We start from the raw sequence: 20,144 nt of genomic DNA, 5'->3' as shown, positions 1-20,144 counted from the left end.
TTAAACAAACAAACAAACAAACAAACAAACAAACTAAACTTAAACACTGTGGCAATGAATAAATACACATGGAGTATTGAGTTATGTGGGGATAGACAAACCGACCGCTGGGATAGATTAGAATCCTCGGGTACAGAGAAGTACTATCTGAACGTGGTGGCAGTGCACTTCAGTGTGGACAGAGGTTTTAGTAAGTAGCGCTGCAACAGCAGCAGCTTTCACAGCCCCAGTGCCTGCTGGCTGCTGTATCTGACAGCACGGCAAAGCGTATGCTCTGCGAAGACATTCTGTTAAAGAGAAGTAAACAGCTTTCTACCCCTGTACTTGACCATGGGGAGAAAATGGGAAATATTGAAATATGATACATGTGTGCTTTCAGGAACCCGTGAAATCTTAAAATCAGATGGCCAATTTTTCGTTTTTATAAAAGGGCTAAGGGGGGATGGCTATTCTTAAGTGCTTTATTTTAAGTGGGTCTTCCTTAACAAATGATAGAGTCGGTAGTTCTTTTTTTTTTTTTTTTTTTTTTTTGTAAGGCATTAAGCGGCAATTGGAATATTCCTGTGTGACCTTTCTCCGTCTCTGTCTTTCTGTCTCTCCTCCTTTTCTCACTTGGTGATTGAGAATGTTTTCTGGCAGCATGGAGAGAGTGGGTTGGTGGAGCACAAAATTGGGAGCAGAACACTTAAAGAGCACGTTGTAGTGATCTGGGGCAAGAAATGATGGGCTGTGGAATGGAGACGATGGTCTGAAGTAGAATCCACAGGTTTCGGTGTAAAGAAGTGGACGTCAGAGGGGAGTCTAGGGAGACTCCTGAGTTTCCCAAATGGGTGACTGAGAAATGATGGAACTGTTCACAAAGAACAGAACTCGGAGAGAACATGTCCATTTCATACCTGTGGAGTGTGGGGTGACCAGGGGGCATTTGGATGTGCGGGACTGGTACTTTCTAGAAAGGCTTGTCCAAAAGTAGAAATTTGGAAGTCAGTGGCAGTAAATCATGATTGAAGTGAATACGATGACCCCGTAGGGAGAACTGAGTCATGCAGAGAGGCCCTAGGACAAAACCCTGGGGAACCCAAACCCGTAAAGGAAAGGCAGAGACAGGAGGCCACAGGGGAGACTGAAGAAGGTGCCACAGCAGGAGCAGGAGGGACGAGAGTATGGGCAGAGGCAGGAGAGGGTTTCCACATGGGAAGCATTTGTGGGAATGGAGTTGTGCCGGGTTGATGCTCGTGAACATGATGAGGTAATGATAACTCTCCTCTCCCAAATCTCATTGAAATGGCAGAGATTTTAAAAACTAAAAAGAAGTGGACAGCAGTCTAGATTCTGGAAAGTCAGAAAGGTAGATCAGAACGGCGAGCACCATCTAGGTAGGGAAGATAGGAATGAGGCAGAGTAGTAACAGATGGACAGTGTGTCCTTTGAACTGAGCCGGGGAGGGACAGTCATGGGAGATGGTGGTATAGAGAGGATGGTGTAGAGAGTTTTCAGGAGTGTTCCCGAATCTGCCATCCCCTTAGGAGGGCGGCCGGCTATATGGGGGTAGAGGGGGTGCGCCTGGAAGGCAGGCACCACCCCCCACCCCAAACCCAGCCTCGGCCAGAGCAGACTCTCCACTTAGACTCCTCGGGAGAGCTCACCTGAGGAGAAGGCGTGCAGCTGAAAAGTTAGGAAATGCCGGAGTGGACGATGTGTAACTTCCCCTTCCAGCTGCAGGAGCAGCATTCCAAGTTCTGATCGTGAGTGTCCAACAAGTATCGCATCATAGTGTGACTTTATCTCACCTAGTGATGTTTAAAAGCATTCTTGCATTAAATGTCTGCTATGTTTATTTTTTTATTTTTAATTTTTTTAAAACAGCAGTCCGAGCAAATCTTTTATTATGTCATTAAAAAAAATTTTTTTTTAACGTTTATTCATTTTTGAGAGACAGAGACAGAGCATGAGCAGGGAAGGGGCAGAGAGAGGAAGACAGAGAATCCAAAGCAGGCTCCAGGCTCTGAGCTGTCAGCACAGAGCCCGACGTGGGGCTCCAACTCACGAACCGCAAGATCATGACCTGAGCTGAAGTCAGATGCTCAACCGACTGAGCCACCCAGGCACCCCTATTATGTCATTTTTTTAAAAAGTAATTTCTACACTCAATGTGGGGCTTGAACTCACAACTCTGAGGTCAAGAGTCAGGTGTTACACCGGGCAAGCTGGGTGAGCCAGCCTTGCTGTTTTTAAAAGGTTTATTATCTATTTACACATTTATGTAATACAGACTTGTTAGGCAAGAGCCATATTTTTATGGAAGAATCTTATCCTTCTCTGTGATGTTGCTGTCTGTTTACTTGATTGTCTTAGATGCATGTTCAGCTAAATGAGATTATTTATTTATTTATTAAAAAAATTTTTTAATGTTTATTTTTGAGAGAGAGACAGAGAGAGAGAGAAGAGAGAGAGGCAGGGGGGCAGAGAGAGAGGGAGATACAGAATCTAAAGCAGGCTCCAGGCTCTGAGCTGTCAGCATAAGAGCCTGATACCGGGCTCAAACTCAAGGTGAGACCATGACCTGGGCCCAAGTTGGACATTTAACCGACTGAGCCACCCAGGCACCCGTAAATGAGATAAGCTATTGAGGACTGGAGAGAGTATATGGCACACACTTTCATGGAGCGACGACTCTGACCTTGGGGAAGAGCAACGTGGCCAGCTGCAAAATCCAGTCTGAAGGTCTTTTAAGAGTCAGAGACTGTTGAGTGTGGATGACCACTTCTTGTTTAATTTTCTTTCTAATTTTGAATATTTCAAACATACAGAAAAGTTGACAGAATCGTGATATGCACACCCATGTACCTGCTGCTTGATTTTTCAAAAAATGAAGATTTTTGTCATATTAGCTTCAGATTTTTTACAAAGAGCCATTAGGAGGGTGTGGAAACCACACTCATGCTGATTCTATTCCCCTTCTGCTAGCTTCTCTCCTGCACTTGGTGTTTTATTTTACCGCATTTCCATATATCCTTGAGCAATCTATGGTGCTGTTTTGCATGTTTTAAATGATCTATATGAGTCCTTCTGAAACTTGCTTTTAATCTCAACACTATGTTTTTAGAATTATGGCAATGATTATGTTAATACAGGTAACTGACTCATTCTAACTAACTGCTTTCTGGCGTTGTTTTTGTTTTATATGATTATACCATGGTATATCAATTTTTTCCCTGAGTATATATTTTTTAAATTAGTAAACCATTTTTAGAGCAGTTCACAGCGAAACTGAGTGGCAAGTGCAGAGTACCCATACGCTGCTTGTCCTCCACACCGTGCACAGCCTCCCCCATTATGACCACCCCACAGAGTGTACAATTGTTCTGTCATTGAATGTACACCGACACATCACCACCCAGGCTCCCTGAGTTTCCTCCTGGTGTTGTAGACCCTGTAGGTTGTGACCTATGTTTAGTGACATATATCCACCACTTATCATGCAGTCCTGAGTGTATTTTTTGAAAGAAATGGAGGATGAACTGTCTGCACATTGGCACTGGCATTGCCCCATAGTCCACGTGGAGAAGGGTCCCCGGGGGAGGCCTCAAGGCCTCGGTCTAGGAGCTCAGATGCAAGCCAGCATGGGGGAGAGCTCAGGAAAAGAGGGCAATGGAGAGTGCCTTCAGACCTGGCCAGGCCCGAAGGGTGGCGGTTGGCAGACAGTATAGGAGTCGAAGTGGACTCAGTATTGGAGTAAGTGGATCCAGGGTGGATCAAGGCAGGCTTGCTCTGCACCTGACCATCAGCCTGTTCTGGCCACAGCTTCTGCCTTATTCTGTGGGTCGATGTGCTCCTGCTAGACCACAGTCGTACAGTTTATCCGTGTGGCCACTTTGTTAGGGTAAATCTGGCATTGTTGACCTGGAGATGTTTGCTCTTCCCAGAGTGACTCAAGGAGTACATGTGTTCCTCTTCCAAAGGGCATAGCCGTTTTAAAGATTCGTGTATATTTTTTATTGGTCACACATTGTAATGCATTTGTTGGTGGTACCCCCCCCCCCATCATGTCCTAATAGTTGGAACCTGTGAACATTACTATATTTGGAAAAAGAGTCTTTGCAGATATGACTAACTTGATCTTGAGATGAGTTACCTGGATTTTTTTGGATGGAATTGACATACCATCAAAAGTGTCTTTAAAAAAATTTTTTTTTATGTTTTTATTTTTGAGACAGAGAGAGAGAGACAGTGAGAGTGGGGGAGGGGCAGAGAGAGACGGGAGACAGAATCCGAAGCAGGCTCCAGGCTCTGAGCTGTCAGCGCAGAGCCCGATGTGGGGCTCAAACTCACAAACCGCAAGATCATGACCTGGGCCGAAGTCAGATGCTCAACTGACTGAGCCACCCAGGCGCCCCTCAAAAGTGTCTTTAGAAGAGAGAGGCAGAGGGGGATTGGATGCACACAGAGGAGGAGAGGCGGATGGGCTTCAAGGCAGAGATTGGAGTGATGTGGCCCCAACTCAAAGCATGCTGGCGTTCAAGCTGGAAGAGTCTTAAGCTGGGAGACTTCTCTCCCAGAATCTTAAGAGGTAGTGCGGCTCTTTTGTCACCTTCATTTGGGCTCAGTGAAACTGATTTTGGACTTCTGACCTCCATAACTGTGAGTGAATGAATTTTTCTTATTTTAAGCCACCATCGAGTTTGTGGTAATTTGTTATAGCGGCTTCAGTAATGAATCCACTCACCTCAAAGTCTGCAATATACTTAGGGGAGAGAATATTTTCTTTTACTATTTGTTCCTTATAACCTCTTTGTGAATTGTATTGCAGGTCATTTTTGTTTTTTCCTTTATGGTTAGTAATCTTTGTGTCATATTTAAGAGTTCTTTCCCTACCTCATGGTCATGAAGATATTTTTTTATATTAAGAGCTTTATTGATCTTTCACATTTAGGTGCATAACCTACCTGGAGTTGAGTTTTGTGAGAAAAGAGTCATTTCATTTGTTTCGTGTGGATATTCAGTTGACCCAGCACATTTATGGAAAAGGCCATCTTTTCCCCACTGCTTTCCACTGATTGCTGCTCCGTTGCTCTCCTTGTTCATTTTAGCCTTCCTGCCTCTGTACTGTAGCGTAACGGTGAGGCTCTGTGTCTGGGAAAGTCTGACCCTTTTAGTTTTCAAGTTCGATTTGCTGATCGGCCCTTTGCATTTTCCATGTACGTTTTAGCATCAGCCTGTCTATTTCTATACACACACACACACACACACACACACACACACACACACACACCCTGCAAGAGTTTTAATTATAATTACTCAGACTCTAAGGATCTATTTGGACAGAAATGACATCTTTACAGTATTGAGTACTCAGATTCACAGATGTGCTATGTCCCTTCATTTCTTTAGGTCTTTTAAACTTTACCTCAACTAAAACAGTGCTTTTAGTTTCTGTTTAGTAGTCTTATGTATCTTTTGTGAAATTTATTCCTGGATTTGGGATACAGTATTTTTCAGGCATAGAATTAACTTAAAAAAAATTTTTTTAAATGTTTATTTATTTTTGAGAGAGAGAGAGAAACAGAGTGAGCGGGGAAAGGGCAGAGAGAGAGGGAGACACAGAATCGGAAGCAGGCTCCAGGCTCTGAGCTGTCAGCACAGAGCCCAACGCGGGGCTCGAACTCACAAGCCGTGAGATCATGACCTGAGCCAAAGTCGGATGCTTAACCAACTAAGCCACCCAGGCGCACCGCCCCCCCCACCTTTTTTTTTTTTTTTTTAAACACAATCTTGCTTTTTAATTCCTTGAACATGTTGATTATGGTGTTTTAAAACTCCATTATGTGGCTTTCTTATCTGTATCTTCCTATTATCTATTGGTTTTCATGGCTTGTAGTCACAGCTTCCTGTTGTCTATAGGCCAGAGACACTGTAGGTGTAGCAATGATTTGTGACTCTAGATGTTTCTGTGTTTCTGCATAAAGGGTTTACTTTTGCTTCTTGCACGTGAATGGGATGGGGTGCGTACAGTCCAAGATCACGTTAATCCAGACATGGAGAGAGTGATTTGAAACTAGCTCTTGACCCTGTGAAGGCTACTCTTATTTCCAGTTCATACCCAAGAGTGTGGTCTGTCCAAATCTCAAATGACCGAGAGTGTTTGTGGGCCTCCTCCTCCTTGGCGAGTGCTCAGTTCCGTGAGTCTGTCAAAGCTCTGCTTAGCTCAGCCACTTGGTTGCTACTTTTTAAATTGTCAGACCCCTCCGGGGGAAAAGTTGGCCTCCAGTTCTTCACTTCTTTGTTAGTGCTCTGGTATCTTCCAACAGTTTTTAAAAACATTTTTTAATTCAGTCTTTCTTGTTGTTTTCATTGGGAAAGTTGGTTTGAGCCCCCGTCTGCCACTGCCATTAAATAGAATTCGTGTGTGTCTGTGTGTGTATAAATGTAATTATACATACAAATATATATATATATATATTTTGAGTTTAATCAACTTATTTTCTGTAGTTTATTAAAAACTTTACAGAGAGAAAAGAAAATAATATTTATTTTTTTTTTTCAACGTTTTTTTTTTTTTTTATTTTATTTTTGGGACAGAGAGAGACAGAGCATGAACGGGGGAGGGGCAGAGAGAGAGGGAGACACAGAATCGGAAACAGGCTCCAGGCTCCGAGCCATCAGCCCAGAGCCTGACGCGGGGTTCGAACTCACGGACCGTGAGATCGTGACCTGGCTGAAGTCAGACGCTTAACCGACTGCGCCACCCAGGCGCCCCAAGAAAATAATATTTATTAAACAACACCTGGAAAGCTTGTTTTTAATCACATATGAGAGAATAGACACTCCATCCCTACTATGGAGGCATATTTAATGAATGCTCTTCAACGTTGACCATAAATAATTTAAACTCTGCAGTCAGGTTCTGCTGTTGTGCACTAGATCTGTGTATTTAAGACTATTGTTTAGGAAACTTTAAAGACTTGCAGAGTGAAATTCCCACCTGCTTATATTGAGTTCAGGAACCACTATTAACCAACACATGGTACCAACAAACAAAATATTAATCTTTAGGTTTTCTAACAGATTTTCTCTACCTCTTTTCCTGGGTCACAGGCTCTGGCCTGCCTGGTTTTCCCTGTAGACGTCTGTCTGGAAGTTCTGCAGTGATCAGGTGTGGAGCCCTATGTGCCTGCCATCCCTCTTTTTGTTGCTTCTTTGCCTTCCTCCCTTTGGTCACTTCCAGCAGGTCGTGTCCAGTCCAGCAGCAGTTGTGAACATGCACAGCTGTGATAGCACAGATATCCCTGCCTTGGGAGCTTGAGTAGGCATGTATGGCCTGGACTGGGCCGCAGTAGACTCTTGGACCCCTTCTTTGGGGACACAGTAGGGGCCAATACCCTTTCTAAAGGAATGAACACTGTCTAGCTCACTTGGGTCCAAGGTCTCTGGTAAGCATCTGATCTCTGGTTGGCACTGAACTTGAAGTGGTCAAGGCAGCCTACTGAAGGGCCGTTTGGGCCAGATTGGATTCTGCCTGGGCGCTGAGGCTCCTGTCTATTGTGCCCTGCCCTGTACGGCTGCTCCTTCCTCGGTCACACTTGGTCTGTATCGATTACCCAGCTGCTGCCTGCCTGAAGCACTTTTTTATGTCAGATGTTCCTCTCAGGCTTTGGGGCTCTGATTTGTAACTGGTGACTTCTCTTTTGCCTACCTCACAGGTAGGTACCTGAGGAAGGTTCTAGTGGGGGCACCCCTTGCCTGTCTCGCCATCCCTTCCATGCCTGTAGCCCCTCCTATGGTACACCTGTATTTGTTTGTTTTTTTATTTTTAATTAGCATACAGTCGAGTAGATTTTTTTCTTTTCGTGTACAGCTCTGTGAATCTTCACACCCTACAGATTCATGTCAACCACCATGATAATCAGGATACAGAACAGCTCCATCACCCCCAGGTATGCCTCATATTATCCCTATTCAGTCACCCCTTCCCACCCTTAATGCCTGGTAACCACTAATCTGCTCTTCATCCCTGTGGGTTTTGTCTGTTGAAGAATGTCATACAGTGTGTAACCTTTTGAGACTGGCTTATTTCACTTAGCATAATATTTTTGAGATTCATCTACATTTTTGTATATGTCAACAGTCTGTTCCTTTTTATTACAGAGTAATATTACTTGCTATGGTAATACCATGGTCTTTTTATCCATTCATTTGACAATTGGGCTGTTTCCAGTTTTGGGTGATTATGAATAAAGTTGCTGTAAACGTGTTTACAGGTTTTTGCATGAACATAAGTGTTTTTATTTCTCGAGGGTAGATAGCTAAGAGTAGAATTGCTGGGTCCTATGTTGAGTATGTTTAACTTTATAAAAAACTTCCAAACTGTTCTCCAGAGTGGCTGTACCATTTACATACCTACCAGCCATATATAATAGTTCTATTGTTCCACATCCTTTTCAGCACTTGATTCCATTAGTATTTTTTATTTTAGCCATTCTAATAGGTGTAGCGTGGTATCTCATCATGGTTTTAGTTTGAATTTCCCTAATAGAAGGAAAACGATAAGAGCAGAAATCAATGAAATTGAAAACAGAAAAACAATAGAGAAAAATCAATGAAACCAAAAAACCAGTTCTTTAAAAAGATGATAAAATTGGGGCGCCTGGGTGGCTCAGTCGGTTAAGCGTCCGACTTCAGCTCAGGTCATGATCTCGCGGTCCGCGAGTTGGAGCCCCGCGTTGGGCTCTGGGCTGATGGCTCAGAGCCTGGAGCCTGCTTCCGATTCTGTGTCTCCCTCTCTCTCTGCCCCTCCCCCGTTCATGCTGTGTCTCTCTCTGTCTCAAAAATAAATAAATGTTAAAAAAAATTTTTTTTTTAAAAAAGATGATAAAATTGATAAACCTCCAAGAATAGACAAGACACAAATTACCTGTATCAAGAATGAAAGGGGAGGATATTACCATAGATCCCACAGACATTAAAGGGATAATAAAGGAATCCTATTAACAGCCCTACACACATTCAACAACTTAGATGAAGTGTACAATTTCCTGAAAATCACAGACTACTGACCAAAACTTATCCAAAAGGAGACAAATAACCTGACTAGTCCTATAACAAATTGAATTCATAAGTTAAAAACCCTCTGGTTTCTTCATATGTAAGAAGCCTGAAAGTTGCCATTCAATCTTGACAAGTAAAAAGCTGAACAGATTGAAAAATCTGCAGCTTTTCTTGGATCTGTAAGAAAGGGGAAGATACAGGCGAACCACAGCTTCCAAGATTGGAGAGACAGGTGAATACAGGTCGCCAGCTCCCCAGAGCAGAGCCTTAGTGATCAGAAGCCATCATGGGAACCAGTGCTGGAAGCCTGGTGTGGACAACTCTGAGAGTTAAAATCTCCAGGGAGACTCATTCATAAGGGAGTCCACACAACATTGCAAAATTTACCTCCAGGAGCTTGACCAGTTTCCCACAGTAAATACGGGAGAAAAATCCCTTCAGGCTTTTGGCAGGGGAAGGGAGTGGGGAGCGTTGGGGAGCCGGGGGTGGGGGTGGGGAAGGGTCGGTTTGAAATACTCTTAAGCACTTTGTTCACAACAAAGTCTGCCTTCAGGGGGAAACCAGTTAACCAAAGCCTAACCTGCTGAGGTATTATCAGAACCTTTAAAGCAAGGAAAGTTATTAGGGAAAGTGGGATTACATAATGATAAAGGGGTCATTAATGGTTTTCTCCATTAAAAACATGACAGTTTTTCATGTGTATATACCTCACAATGGACATCGAACTCTGTGAGGCAAAAAATGAATAGAATTGCAAAGAAAAATAGATGAATCCACTATCATAGCTGGAGACTTCAACACCCCTCTGTCAGAAAAGGACAGATCCAGCAAACAAAATCAGTAAAGACACACTTGAATTCAAACAATATCATCTGTCTGCTGGATAACGGATATCTGTAGACTGTTTCATCCAACAACAGCAGAATACAGTTTCTTTTCAAGCCCACATGAAGCATTCACCAAGGTAGACCACATTCTGGGCCATAAAACACATCTTCACAGATTTAAAAGAATAGAAATCATAGTGTTGCTCTCAAACCACAACAGAATTAAATTAGAAATCAATAACAAAGAGAACTCAAATTATGTGCACCTGGGTGACTCAGTCGGTTAAGCGTCTGACTCTTGGTTTCAGCTCAATTCATGATCTCACGGTTTTGTGAGTTCAAGCCCCACCTTGGGCTCTGTGCTGGCAGCGCAGAGCCTGCTTGGGATTCTTTCTCTCCCTCTCTCTCTGCCCCTTCCCTCACACTGTCTCTGTCTCTCTCAAAATAAATAAATACACTTTTTTAAAAAAGTGTAGAGATTAAACAACATACTTCTAAATAGCACAGGTCAAAAGAGAAATTCAAGAGAAATTCTAAAATATTTTGAACTAAATGAAAATAAAAATACAACTTATCAAAATTTGTGGGATGCAGCAAAAGCAGTGTTTAAAGGGAAACATATACATTGAATACACACACACACACACAAATATATTATTTTTTAAAGTTTATTTATTTGGTGGGGGGGGAAGGAGCAGAGAGACAGAGAGAATCCCAAACAGGCTCTATACTGTCAGCACAGAGCCCAACATGGTGGGGGCGGGCTCCAATCCATGAACTGTGAGATCATGACCTGAGCCTAGATCAAGAGTCAGATGCTTAACTGACTGAGCCACCCAGGGGTCCCTATATATATCGTTTATATGTGGAATCTAACAAAACAAAACAAACCAGAGCTCATAGATAACAGAGAACAGACTGGTGGTATTTGGACGCTGCTAAGAAAACAGATCTTAAAAGTTTTCCTCACAAGAAAAAAATGATAAATCTGTCGTGATGACTGACTAGAGTTGTGTTCATTTCACAATATATACAAATATCAAATCATGTTGTACACCTGAAGCTTTAATATGATGTTATGTGTCAATTATATCTCAGTTTAAAAAATCAATAACCCAAGTTTCCTTCTTAGGAAACTATAAAAGGAAGAGCAAATTAAAGCAAAACTAAATAGAATGAAAGAGATAATTAGAGCAGAAATAAATGAACCAAACCCCAGAAGTCAATGGAAAAGCTGGTTCTTTGTAAATCAGTGAAATTAATAGGTCTTTAGCTAGACTAATTACAAAAGAGAGGACACATGGGGTGCTTCGGTGGCTCAGTTGGTTAAGCATCCAACTGTTGGTTTCAGCTCAGGTCATGATCTCATGGTTTTGTGGGTTTGAGTCCTGCATTGAGCTCTGTGCTGGTGGTGTGGAGCCTGCTTGGGATTCTCTGTCTCCATCTCTCTCTACCCCTCCCCTGCTCGTACTGTCTCCGTCTCTCAAAATAAATAAACTTCAAAAAAATTTTTAAAAAGGACACAAATTACTAATGTCAGAAATGAAAGGAAAATCATACTGATCCTTTGAATATTAAAAGGATAATAAAGTGGGGCACCTCGGTGGCTCAGTTGGTTGAGCGTCCAACTTCGGCTCGGGTCATGATCTCACAGTTCCTGAGTTCTAGCCCTACATCGGGCTCTGTGCTGACAGCTTGGAGTCTGGAGCCTGCTTTGGATTCTGTGTCTCCCTCTCTCTCTGCCCCTCCCCTTCTCATGCTCTGTCTCTCTCACCCCCTCTTAAAAATAAATAAGCATTAAAAACATTAAAAAAAAAAAAGGATAATAAAGGAATACTAGGAACAACTCTGTTCCCCTGAATTTGATAACCTAGATGAGAAGGACCAACTCCTTGAAAGATACGGTTTGCCAAACTCACACAAGAAGAAATAGACGGTCTGAATAGGCCTATATCTAATAAAGAAATTGAATCAGGGTTGCCTGAGTGGCTCAGTGGGTTAAGTGTCCAACCTCGGCTCAGGTCACGATCTTGGGTTTGAGCCCCGTGTCAGGCTCTGTGCTGACAGCTCAGAGCCTGGAGCCTTCACATTGCATGCCTCCCTCTCTCTCTCTCTGCCTCTCCCCTGCTCGTGCTCTCTCTCTCTCTCTCTCTCTCTCAAAAATAAACATTAAAGAAAACTATTTAAAAAATAAATTGAATCAGTAATTAATCACCTTTCTGGATTCTACTCCTGAAATAATTATTGCACTATATGCTAACTAACTTGGATGTAAATTAAAAAATAATAATAATAAAAAAATTATCGCCTTTCAAGATAGAAAGCACTGGGCCCAGATGGGTTCATTGGGGAATTCTACCAAACACTTAAGGAAGAGATAAGAGCCATTCTTTGAAGTCTGTTTCATAGAATGGAAGCAGAGGGAATACTTAATTCTATGAGGCCTACATTACCCTAATACCAAAACCAGACAAAGACATTACAAGATAAAACTACAGACCAATATCTTTCATGAACATAGATGCAAAAGTCCTCAAAATATTAGCAAATTGAATCCAACAATGTATAAAAAGAATTATATACTATGACCAAGCAGGATTTATACCAAGTCTGCAAGGCTGGTTCAACATTTGAAAATCAATTAATGGAGTTCATCACAGCAACAGGCTAAAGAAAGAAAATCACATGGTGATATTTGGAAGTTTCTAAGAGAGAAGATCTTAAAAGTTCTCCTCACAAGAAAAAAATCGTAACTCGGTGGTGATGGCTGACTAGAGTTTATTGTGTTCATTTCACAATATGTACAAAGATGCAGCAAAAGCAATTGGCAAAACCCAGCACTTACTCAAGATAAAAACTGAGTAAACTGGGGATAGAGGGGGACTTCCTCAACTTGATAAAGCACAATATCTATAAAAAAAAAACAAACCACAGCTGGGTGCCCGGGTGGCTCAGTCGCTTAAGTGTCCAACTCTTGATTTCGGTTCAAGTCATGATCTCATGGTTCATGGTGAATTGGAGCCCTGTGTCAGGCTCTGCACTGACAGTACAGAGCCTGCTTGGGATTCTCTCTTTCCTTCTCTCTACCCTTCCCCTGCTCATGTTCTCTCTCTCTCTCTCTCTCTCTCTCTCAAATAAATAAACTTTAAAAACTTAAAACACACACACACACACACACACACACACACACACACACACACACACACACAGCTAACATCATACTTAATGGGGAGGAGCTCGAAGCTTTCCCTGTAAGAACAGACCTAAGGCAAGGATGACTTCCCTCACCATTCCCTTTTTGACATTGTAGTGTAAGTTCTAGCTAATGCGATGAGAAAAGGAAATAAAAGGTATACAGTTTGGGAAGGAAAAAATAAAATGGTCTTTGTTCATAGATAACATGGTTGTCTATGTATAACATGGAGGGGTTCCTGGTTGGCTCAGTCAGTGGAGCATGCAACTCCTGACTTCAGGGCTGTGAGTTCCAGCCCCACCTTCTGGGTGTAGAGATTATTTAATATCTTAAAAAAATTTTTTTAAGGGGGAAATTAAAAAAAAAAAAAATCCAAAAGGATTAACAAGCCTCCCACCCCCCCCCCCCCACCAAAAAAACCCCTGGAACTAATAGACAGTTGTAGCCAGGTTCATGATACAAGGTCAGTATGTGGAAAGTCCATGACTTTCCTATATACCATCACGGAACAAGTGGAATTTAAAAATAAGGGGTGTCTGGGTGACTCATTCAGTTGGTTAAGCATCCATCTTTAGCTCAGGTCATGATCTGAGGGTTTGTGGGTTTGAGCCCTGTGTTGGGCTCTGTGCTGACAGCTCGGATGGAGCCTGGAGCCTGCTTCAGATTCTATGTCTCCCTCTCTCTCTGCCCTTCCCCACCCTCTCAAAAATAAATAAACATGAAAAAAACAAGGCAACCCCCCCCCAATACTATTTACATGAGCACCCCTCAAATCAAATACTTAAGTATAAAACAAAATATGTATAAAATCTATGTGAAGAAAACTACAAAACACTGATAAAGAAGAACTAAATAAGTGGAGAGATATTCTGTGTTCACGGACAGGAAGACAATATTGTTATGATGTCAGTTCTTCCCAAGTTGATCAATAGATTGAATGTAATCTCCAAATATCAGTTTATGGGGCATCTGGTTGGCTCAGTCCGTTTAGCATCTGACTTCAACTCAGGTCATGATCTCACAGTTCATGAGTTCAAGCCCCACATCAAGATCTCTGCTGTCAACACAGAACCCACTTCAGATCCTCTCCCTTTCTCTTTGCCCTTCCCCTGCGTGCTCTCTCTCTCTCTCTCTCTCTCTCTCTCTGTCTGTCTCAAAAAAAAAAATTAAAAAGAATACCAGCAAGTTTGTCTCTTCTTACAAACTTTAGAACCAGTTTGTCAATAGCCACAAAAGACCCAGAATAGCCAACACATGGAGGAGATGGACAAAGTTGGAAGACTGACACTATCTGACTTCGGGACTCACTGTAAAGCTACAGTGATCAAGACAGTGTGGTGTTGACAACAGATTAGACAAATTCTGTTCTCAATGGAGAACAGAGAAGCCAGAAATAGGCCCATATAAATATAGGCAATTATCTTTGACAGAAGAGCAAAGTCCGTACAGTGGAGCAAAGATGGTCTTTCCAACAAATGGTGCTAGAACAACTGGACATCCATAAGCAAAGAAAATGAACCTTGCACCCCTCACAAAAGTTAACTGAAAATGGATTTCATGCCTAAATGTAAAAATGCAGAACTGTAAAACTAGTTGATAGAAGATAGGAGAAACACTAGGTGAACTTGGGTATGGTGATGACTTTTTGGATATGACACCGAAGGCACAATCCATGAGATAAATAATTGAAAAGACACACTCTGTTAAAATTAAAAACTGCTCTGCAAAAGCCGGGGTTAAGAAGGGAAGACAGGCCATCGTTTACAAAAAACACATCTGATAAAGGACTGTTACCCAAAATATACAAAGAATTCTTCAAACTCAACAGTAAGGAAACAAACAATCTGATTGAAAAATGGTCCAAAGACCTTAACAGACCCCTCACCAGAGACGACATAGAGATGGGAAATAAGCATATGAAAAGATGCTCCACATTCATATGTCATCTGGGAAGTGCCAATTCAAACAATAATGAGATACCACTACCTACCTATGAGAATGGCCACAATTTAGAATACTGACAACACTAATCGCAAGGATGTGGAGCAACACAACACAGGCTCTGTGGAGCAACAGGAACGCTCATTCACTGCTGGTGGGAAAACAGAGCGATGCAACCACCTTGGAAGACAGTTTGGTGGTTTCTTACAAGACTAAACATGCTCTTACCATACGACCCAGTAATCGCATTCTTTGATATTTACCCAAAGGAAATGAAAACATGTCCATACAAAAACCTGCACCCAGTTGTTTGCAGAAGGTTTATTCATAATTTCCAAAATTTGGAAGCAACCAGGATGCCCTTCAGTAGGTAAACAGGTAAATAAACTGTTCATCCACCCAATGGAATATTATTCAACAAAAGAAATGAGCTGTCAAGCCAAGAAAAGACATGGAAGAAACTTAAATGCATATTACTAAATGAAGTCAATATGTAAGGTTACTGTATGATTAAAACTATATGACATTCCAGAAAACTGTGGAGACAGTAGAAGGATCAGTGGTTGCCTGGGGCTGAGGGGTGGGGGAAGGGATGAATAGCAGAACACAGAGGATTTTTAGAGCAGTGAAAATACTCTAGGACATCATAATGATGGATATATATTATTATACATTTGTCCAAACCCACAGAACGTACACCAAGAGTGAACCATAACTAAACTGTGGACTTTGGGTGATTATTACGTATCCATATAGTTCATCAGTTGAAACCATGTACTACCCGGATGGAAGATGTTCAGAATGTGGGGAGGGGTGCTGTGCATGTGTCAGGGCAGGGGGTCTAGGATAGGATACTCTAGATAGGAACTCTATCTTGCCCCCAATTTTGCTGTGAACTTGAAACTGCTTTAAGAAATATATAAAGCTTTAATTAAGCAAAATAAAAGAAGGGGCGGGGGGGGGGGGGGGGGGAACAACCTTCTGGAAAGTAAATCTGCATGCCCAGATGGTTTCACTGAGAAATTTTGTCACTTGAAAAAGAAATAAGACCAATTTTATATAGTCTCTCCCATGTATTTTTAACTTTTTATTTTGAGATAATTTTAGTCTCACAAGTTATGGAAATAGTACATAGAATTCATTCAGTTTCCTGCAATAACATCTTATATAACCATAGTACATTATCAAACTATTTTCCATATATTCTTAATTATAACTATTGTGCTAAAAAATGTAAAGAGTTCAAAAGTATATGAAGTAAAAAACAAAATATTCCTCATACCCACCCCAAGCTAAATAAATGAATCACTATTAATAATTGGGCATCCCTCCAGATATTTCCTGGAGGAAAATGTACACACCTGGACACATGCATAGTTTTAATTATGCATAGTTTTAATTCCCAGAATTAGATCATTCTTTATGTATATAGTTTTTCAACTTGCTGCTTTTACTTAATAGGATATCATGAATCTATGTTAAGTGATACCCATCCCTTACCTTCCAAATACCAAGGCATTTTTTTAGGACCAACAGTATTCTGCAGTGATGATTTATGGCAGTATATTTAATTCTTTCTTCTCTTTTCTTTCTTTCTTTCTTTCTTTCTTTCTTTCTTTCTTTCTTTCCTTTTGATGAAAGATTAATTTGTCTCCCATTATTTGCTGTTATATGTAATGTGCATTGCCTATCCTTGTTGCTGTGACCTTAAGGAATTGTTGAATGATTTTGAGAATAGGCTTTTAGAGAGTGTGGTTGGAGAAGTGTCTGGGTGGCTCAGTCGGTTAAGCATCCAACTCTTGATTTCGGCTCGGGTCCTGATCTCACAGTTTGTGGGTTCAAGCCCCACATCGGGCTCTGTGCTGACAGTGTGGAGCCTACTTGGGATTCTCTGTCTCCCTCTCTCCCTGCTCGGTCTCTCTCTCTCTCTCTTTCTCTCAAAATAAATAAATAAACATTAAAAAAAACCAACAACTGTGGTTGGGACTTGAAGGTATCATTTGAGATTTTGCATTTGTAATCTTAAGTGACTTTGGTTTGCAGCAATGGAGGTCAACCTGAGCTCTGGCTCAGTATCATACCCCTTCCTGGAGGGCTGGTAAGAACAGCTACCAGCCCACAGACCACAAGAGAAGGATGGGTCCTGGCATTTTCCCCAAGTCCCCCAGGTGCTGGGGTGCTCACCCAGGGGCGAGCATTAGTCTGACTGAGATTGCCTTCAGCTGTCGGATCAGTGTTACCCCAGTTTCGTGCAGCTAGGTGGGGGGTTTGGCTCTGCTGTTTGTCTCTTTAGTGTTTACTGAACTTGGGTTCCGAAAACTTCTATTTGAGTCTCTTTTTTAGTAGCTTATTAGTTTTGTATCTGCATTCTGTTTTGGAATTCTACCTTGCTCTTTGTGTGGGTAGAAGTGTTGCATTCAGTGGCGTGTTGGGTTAGTGTCTAAGTTGGATGGGTGAAGTATGGTAACTGGTTACACATGAAAATATGTAGCTGGTTGTGTTCAACTGGTTCACTAAAAAACACGAGACTGCTTTTGTAATATCACAGGCATGAAGCAGGGAGTTAACGTTTAATTTCTGAATGCTCTTTGACACCTTTACCGTGTAAATGTTCCTTTGAAATGGGGACCTAAGAAGGAGCCCTTTCTAGGAAATGAATACTTAATTTTTAAATATCCTGGAAAATCAAATGCTCTGCTTTTAAATAGGGATTTATCAGTTTTAGTTTAGTGTAACAATATTTAGTTTTCATTTAAGTTTGTCTTAATTACATATTTTCATATATTTCAGAGGAAACATTTTTTAGTAGATACTTCTATAAAAAATACATGCACTTTTAAGTTGTTCATAAATTAAAAATTAATAAGCTGAATTGTACAATCATATCCTGGCCCACATTGGGGTCTGTGAGTGTCCAGTGAGTGGGTAGGACAAGGACAATGCACCCCCATGGGCCATGGCAATTTGCAGGGGATTAGGCATGCTCACTGCATCGTGGATTGACTCATGTTAAAAATGGAGTGCTTAGCAGGGGAAAAAATAGGCAGAGTGAGATTTGCAATATAATGCCATTTAGGTAAAGTAAAAATACAAGGACACAAACTAGTATACATTCTGCAGAACAAATTCAAATTAAGGCTAGTTTTCTGTAGGGGTGGCGGGGGGAATAAGGTGGGGACAGAGGGATAAATAAAGCGCAGAAGAGATAAACAAGACGGGCTCGCCAGGAGGACTGGACTGAATGAGCTGTGGTTAAAGCAGTGCCCGACCTGCTGGGAAATTGAGGTAACCTGGCCTGGTGCTTCCCTGACCCCAGAATCGTCTTCTGTAGGATGGTGTATTAATGCCGAGACTCTCAGTGAGTCTTAACTTAGATGTGACACATTCAGTGTTGTTGGGTATTTTGACACAACAAATTCTGCGGTCAAGAGTTCATATAGCCTGGTGGCTCAGTCGGTCAAGCGTCCGGGCTCTCTGCTGTCAATGCAGAGCCTGCTTCGGATCCTTTCTCCTTCTCTCTGCCCCTCCCTGACTCTCTCTCTCTGAAGAGTTCATATACAGAAAATACTTGGTAAAGCATCCCTCAGTGATAGCCGCTCATGTCTCCTGATTTCCACAGCCTGCCCCCATGCTTGTCTGATCGGGACAGGGGCTGGGAGAGTGAGGAGCGGTTACAAAACATTAAAACTTTCCATTGAAGAAAGTCTGTCCAAACAAGCTACCAGTGGAAATTGTAATGTACGTTTCTGGTCTAAATAAAATCTCTAAAGCGTGACACATTCACTTTGGGCATGCCAAGTTCTCTCTAGGAAACCGAACGTGCACATAGATCGAGAAGGGTTTCCATGAAGACACACTTCCTGTCTTGTTCCTGGTGGTTTAATTCATTTTTAGGTTGTTCTTCTTTTGGTGATTTGTCAGAACAGCCACGCCTGTGCCTGAGTCGTTGCTCAGAGGTGTGCTTTGGCCTGAGACCAGCTCTTCCACAGCACAAACCTGCACAGGAGCCGCTTCGGGATCTTGGTAAAATGCGGGCTCATGTTCGATAGTGTGGCCCAGGAGGCTACTTTTCTTTCTTTCTTTCTTTTTTTTTTAAAACTGTAAAAATTTTTATTTTTAAATTTTTTATTAAATTTTTTTAAAGTCTGCATTTCTGACAGGCTCCTAGGGAATACCAAATGCAGTTTTTAAACATTAAAGTATTATTGACCTACAATAAAAGTCTCTCTTCCGGTGTGCAGTTCTAGCAGGTTTTGACCAGCATGTGCTGTCATGGGCCTCCATCACCATCGCAACAGAGCAGTGTCATGAAACCCCAGATTCCCTCGTTCCCCATTGTACTCAGCCGTTTTCTCATGCCCATGTCCTGGCAGCCACTGTCTTCTCTGTCCCTATAGTTTTATCTTTTCCAGACTGTCATACAAATGGAATAATTCAGCATATAGCCCTTTGAGCCTGGCTTCTTTCCAATGTTCGTGTGAACTCTATCGAGATTGTTGTATATGTCAATGGTTTGTTCCTTTTTACTGCTAGTATTCCATTGTATGGACGCATCATACAATGCATTAGTGTTTCAAGGTTCTCCGTTATGAATTAATTTTTAATCCAAAAATTTTGGAACTCTGGAGGAGATGTAATTGTCTTTTTCCACTGTCGTTTTAGGTGACATCACTCAAAAAGGGTATGAAAAGAAACGGGCAAAACTGCTTGCACGCTATATCCCACTTATTCAAGGTAAAGTCAGCACACTCAACTGTTTTCTAACCGTCATTTTTCTCACCAAACTTGACTTAAAAATTGATTTTAGAGTTTAACATTGGTATATTTCCTATTTATTAACTTTTTGTGATAATGGCAATGTTCTGTAACCATTAGCCATGTATGGCTGTTGAGCACTTGAAATATGGCTAGTGTAACCGAGAGACTGAATTTTTAATTTAATTGTAATTAATTAAGCTTAAACAGCAAGAAAGACCCCCAACATGATTTAAAAAAAAAAGCCTACTAGAAAAATGGGGCTGAAGACTTGAATCACTATGTTGTAAGCAGAAACCCTACTAGCCAACAAGCAGACAAAAAATGTTTAACCTCAGCAGTAATCAGAGAAATGTGGATTAGAGCCATAACCTACCTTGGGT

The 20,144-nt window shown here is 41.6% G+C and overlaps 1 protein-coding gene across 5 annotated transcripts in view; it reads left to right on the top strand.

Annotated features, from left to right (window-relative positions):
* The window catches only part of DIP2A (disco interacting protein 2 homolog A), a 117,303-nt gene that overhangs the window by 14,670 nt on the left and 82,489 nt on the right, over nt 1–20,144 (top strand). For 4 of the 5 annotated variants that reach the window (XM_042956162.1, XM_042956161.1, XM_042956164.1 and 1 more), the window contains one exon: nt 19,669–19,740. In XM_042956162.1, the coding sequence (XP_042812096.1) occupies nt 19,669–19,740 (72 nt within the window). Of the gene's footprint in view, nt 1–18,525; nt 19,030–19,668; nt 19,741–20,144 lie in introns of those variants that run through there. The other variant, XM_042956160.1, reaches the window with a different exon arrangement.

Source organism: Panthera leo, chromosome C2 (genome assembly GCF_018350215.1).
Source record: "Panthera leo isolate Ple1 chromosome C2, P.leo_Ple1_pat1.1, whole genome shotgun sequence".
Taxonomy (NCBI): Eukaryota; Metazoa; Chordata; class Mammalia; order Carnivora; family Felidae; genus Panthera; species Panthera leo.
The sequence above is the reverse complement of the archived record's forward strand: the minus strand, read 5'-3'. Positions and strand labels throughout refer to the sequence as shown.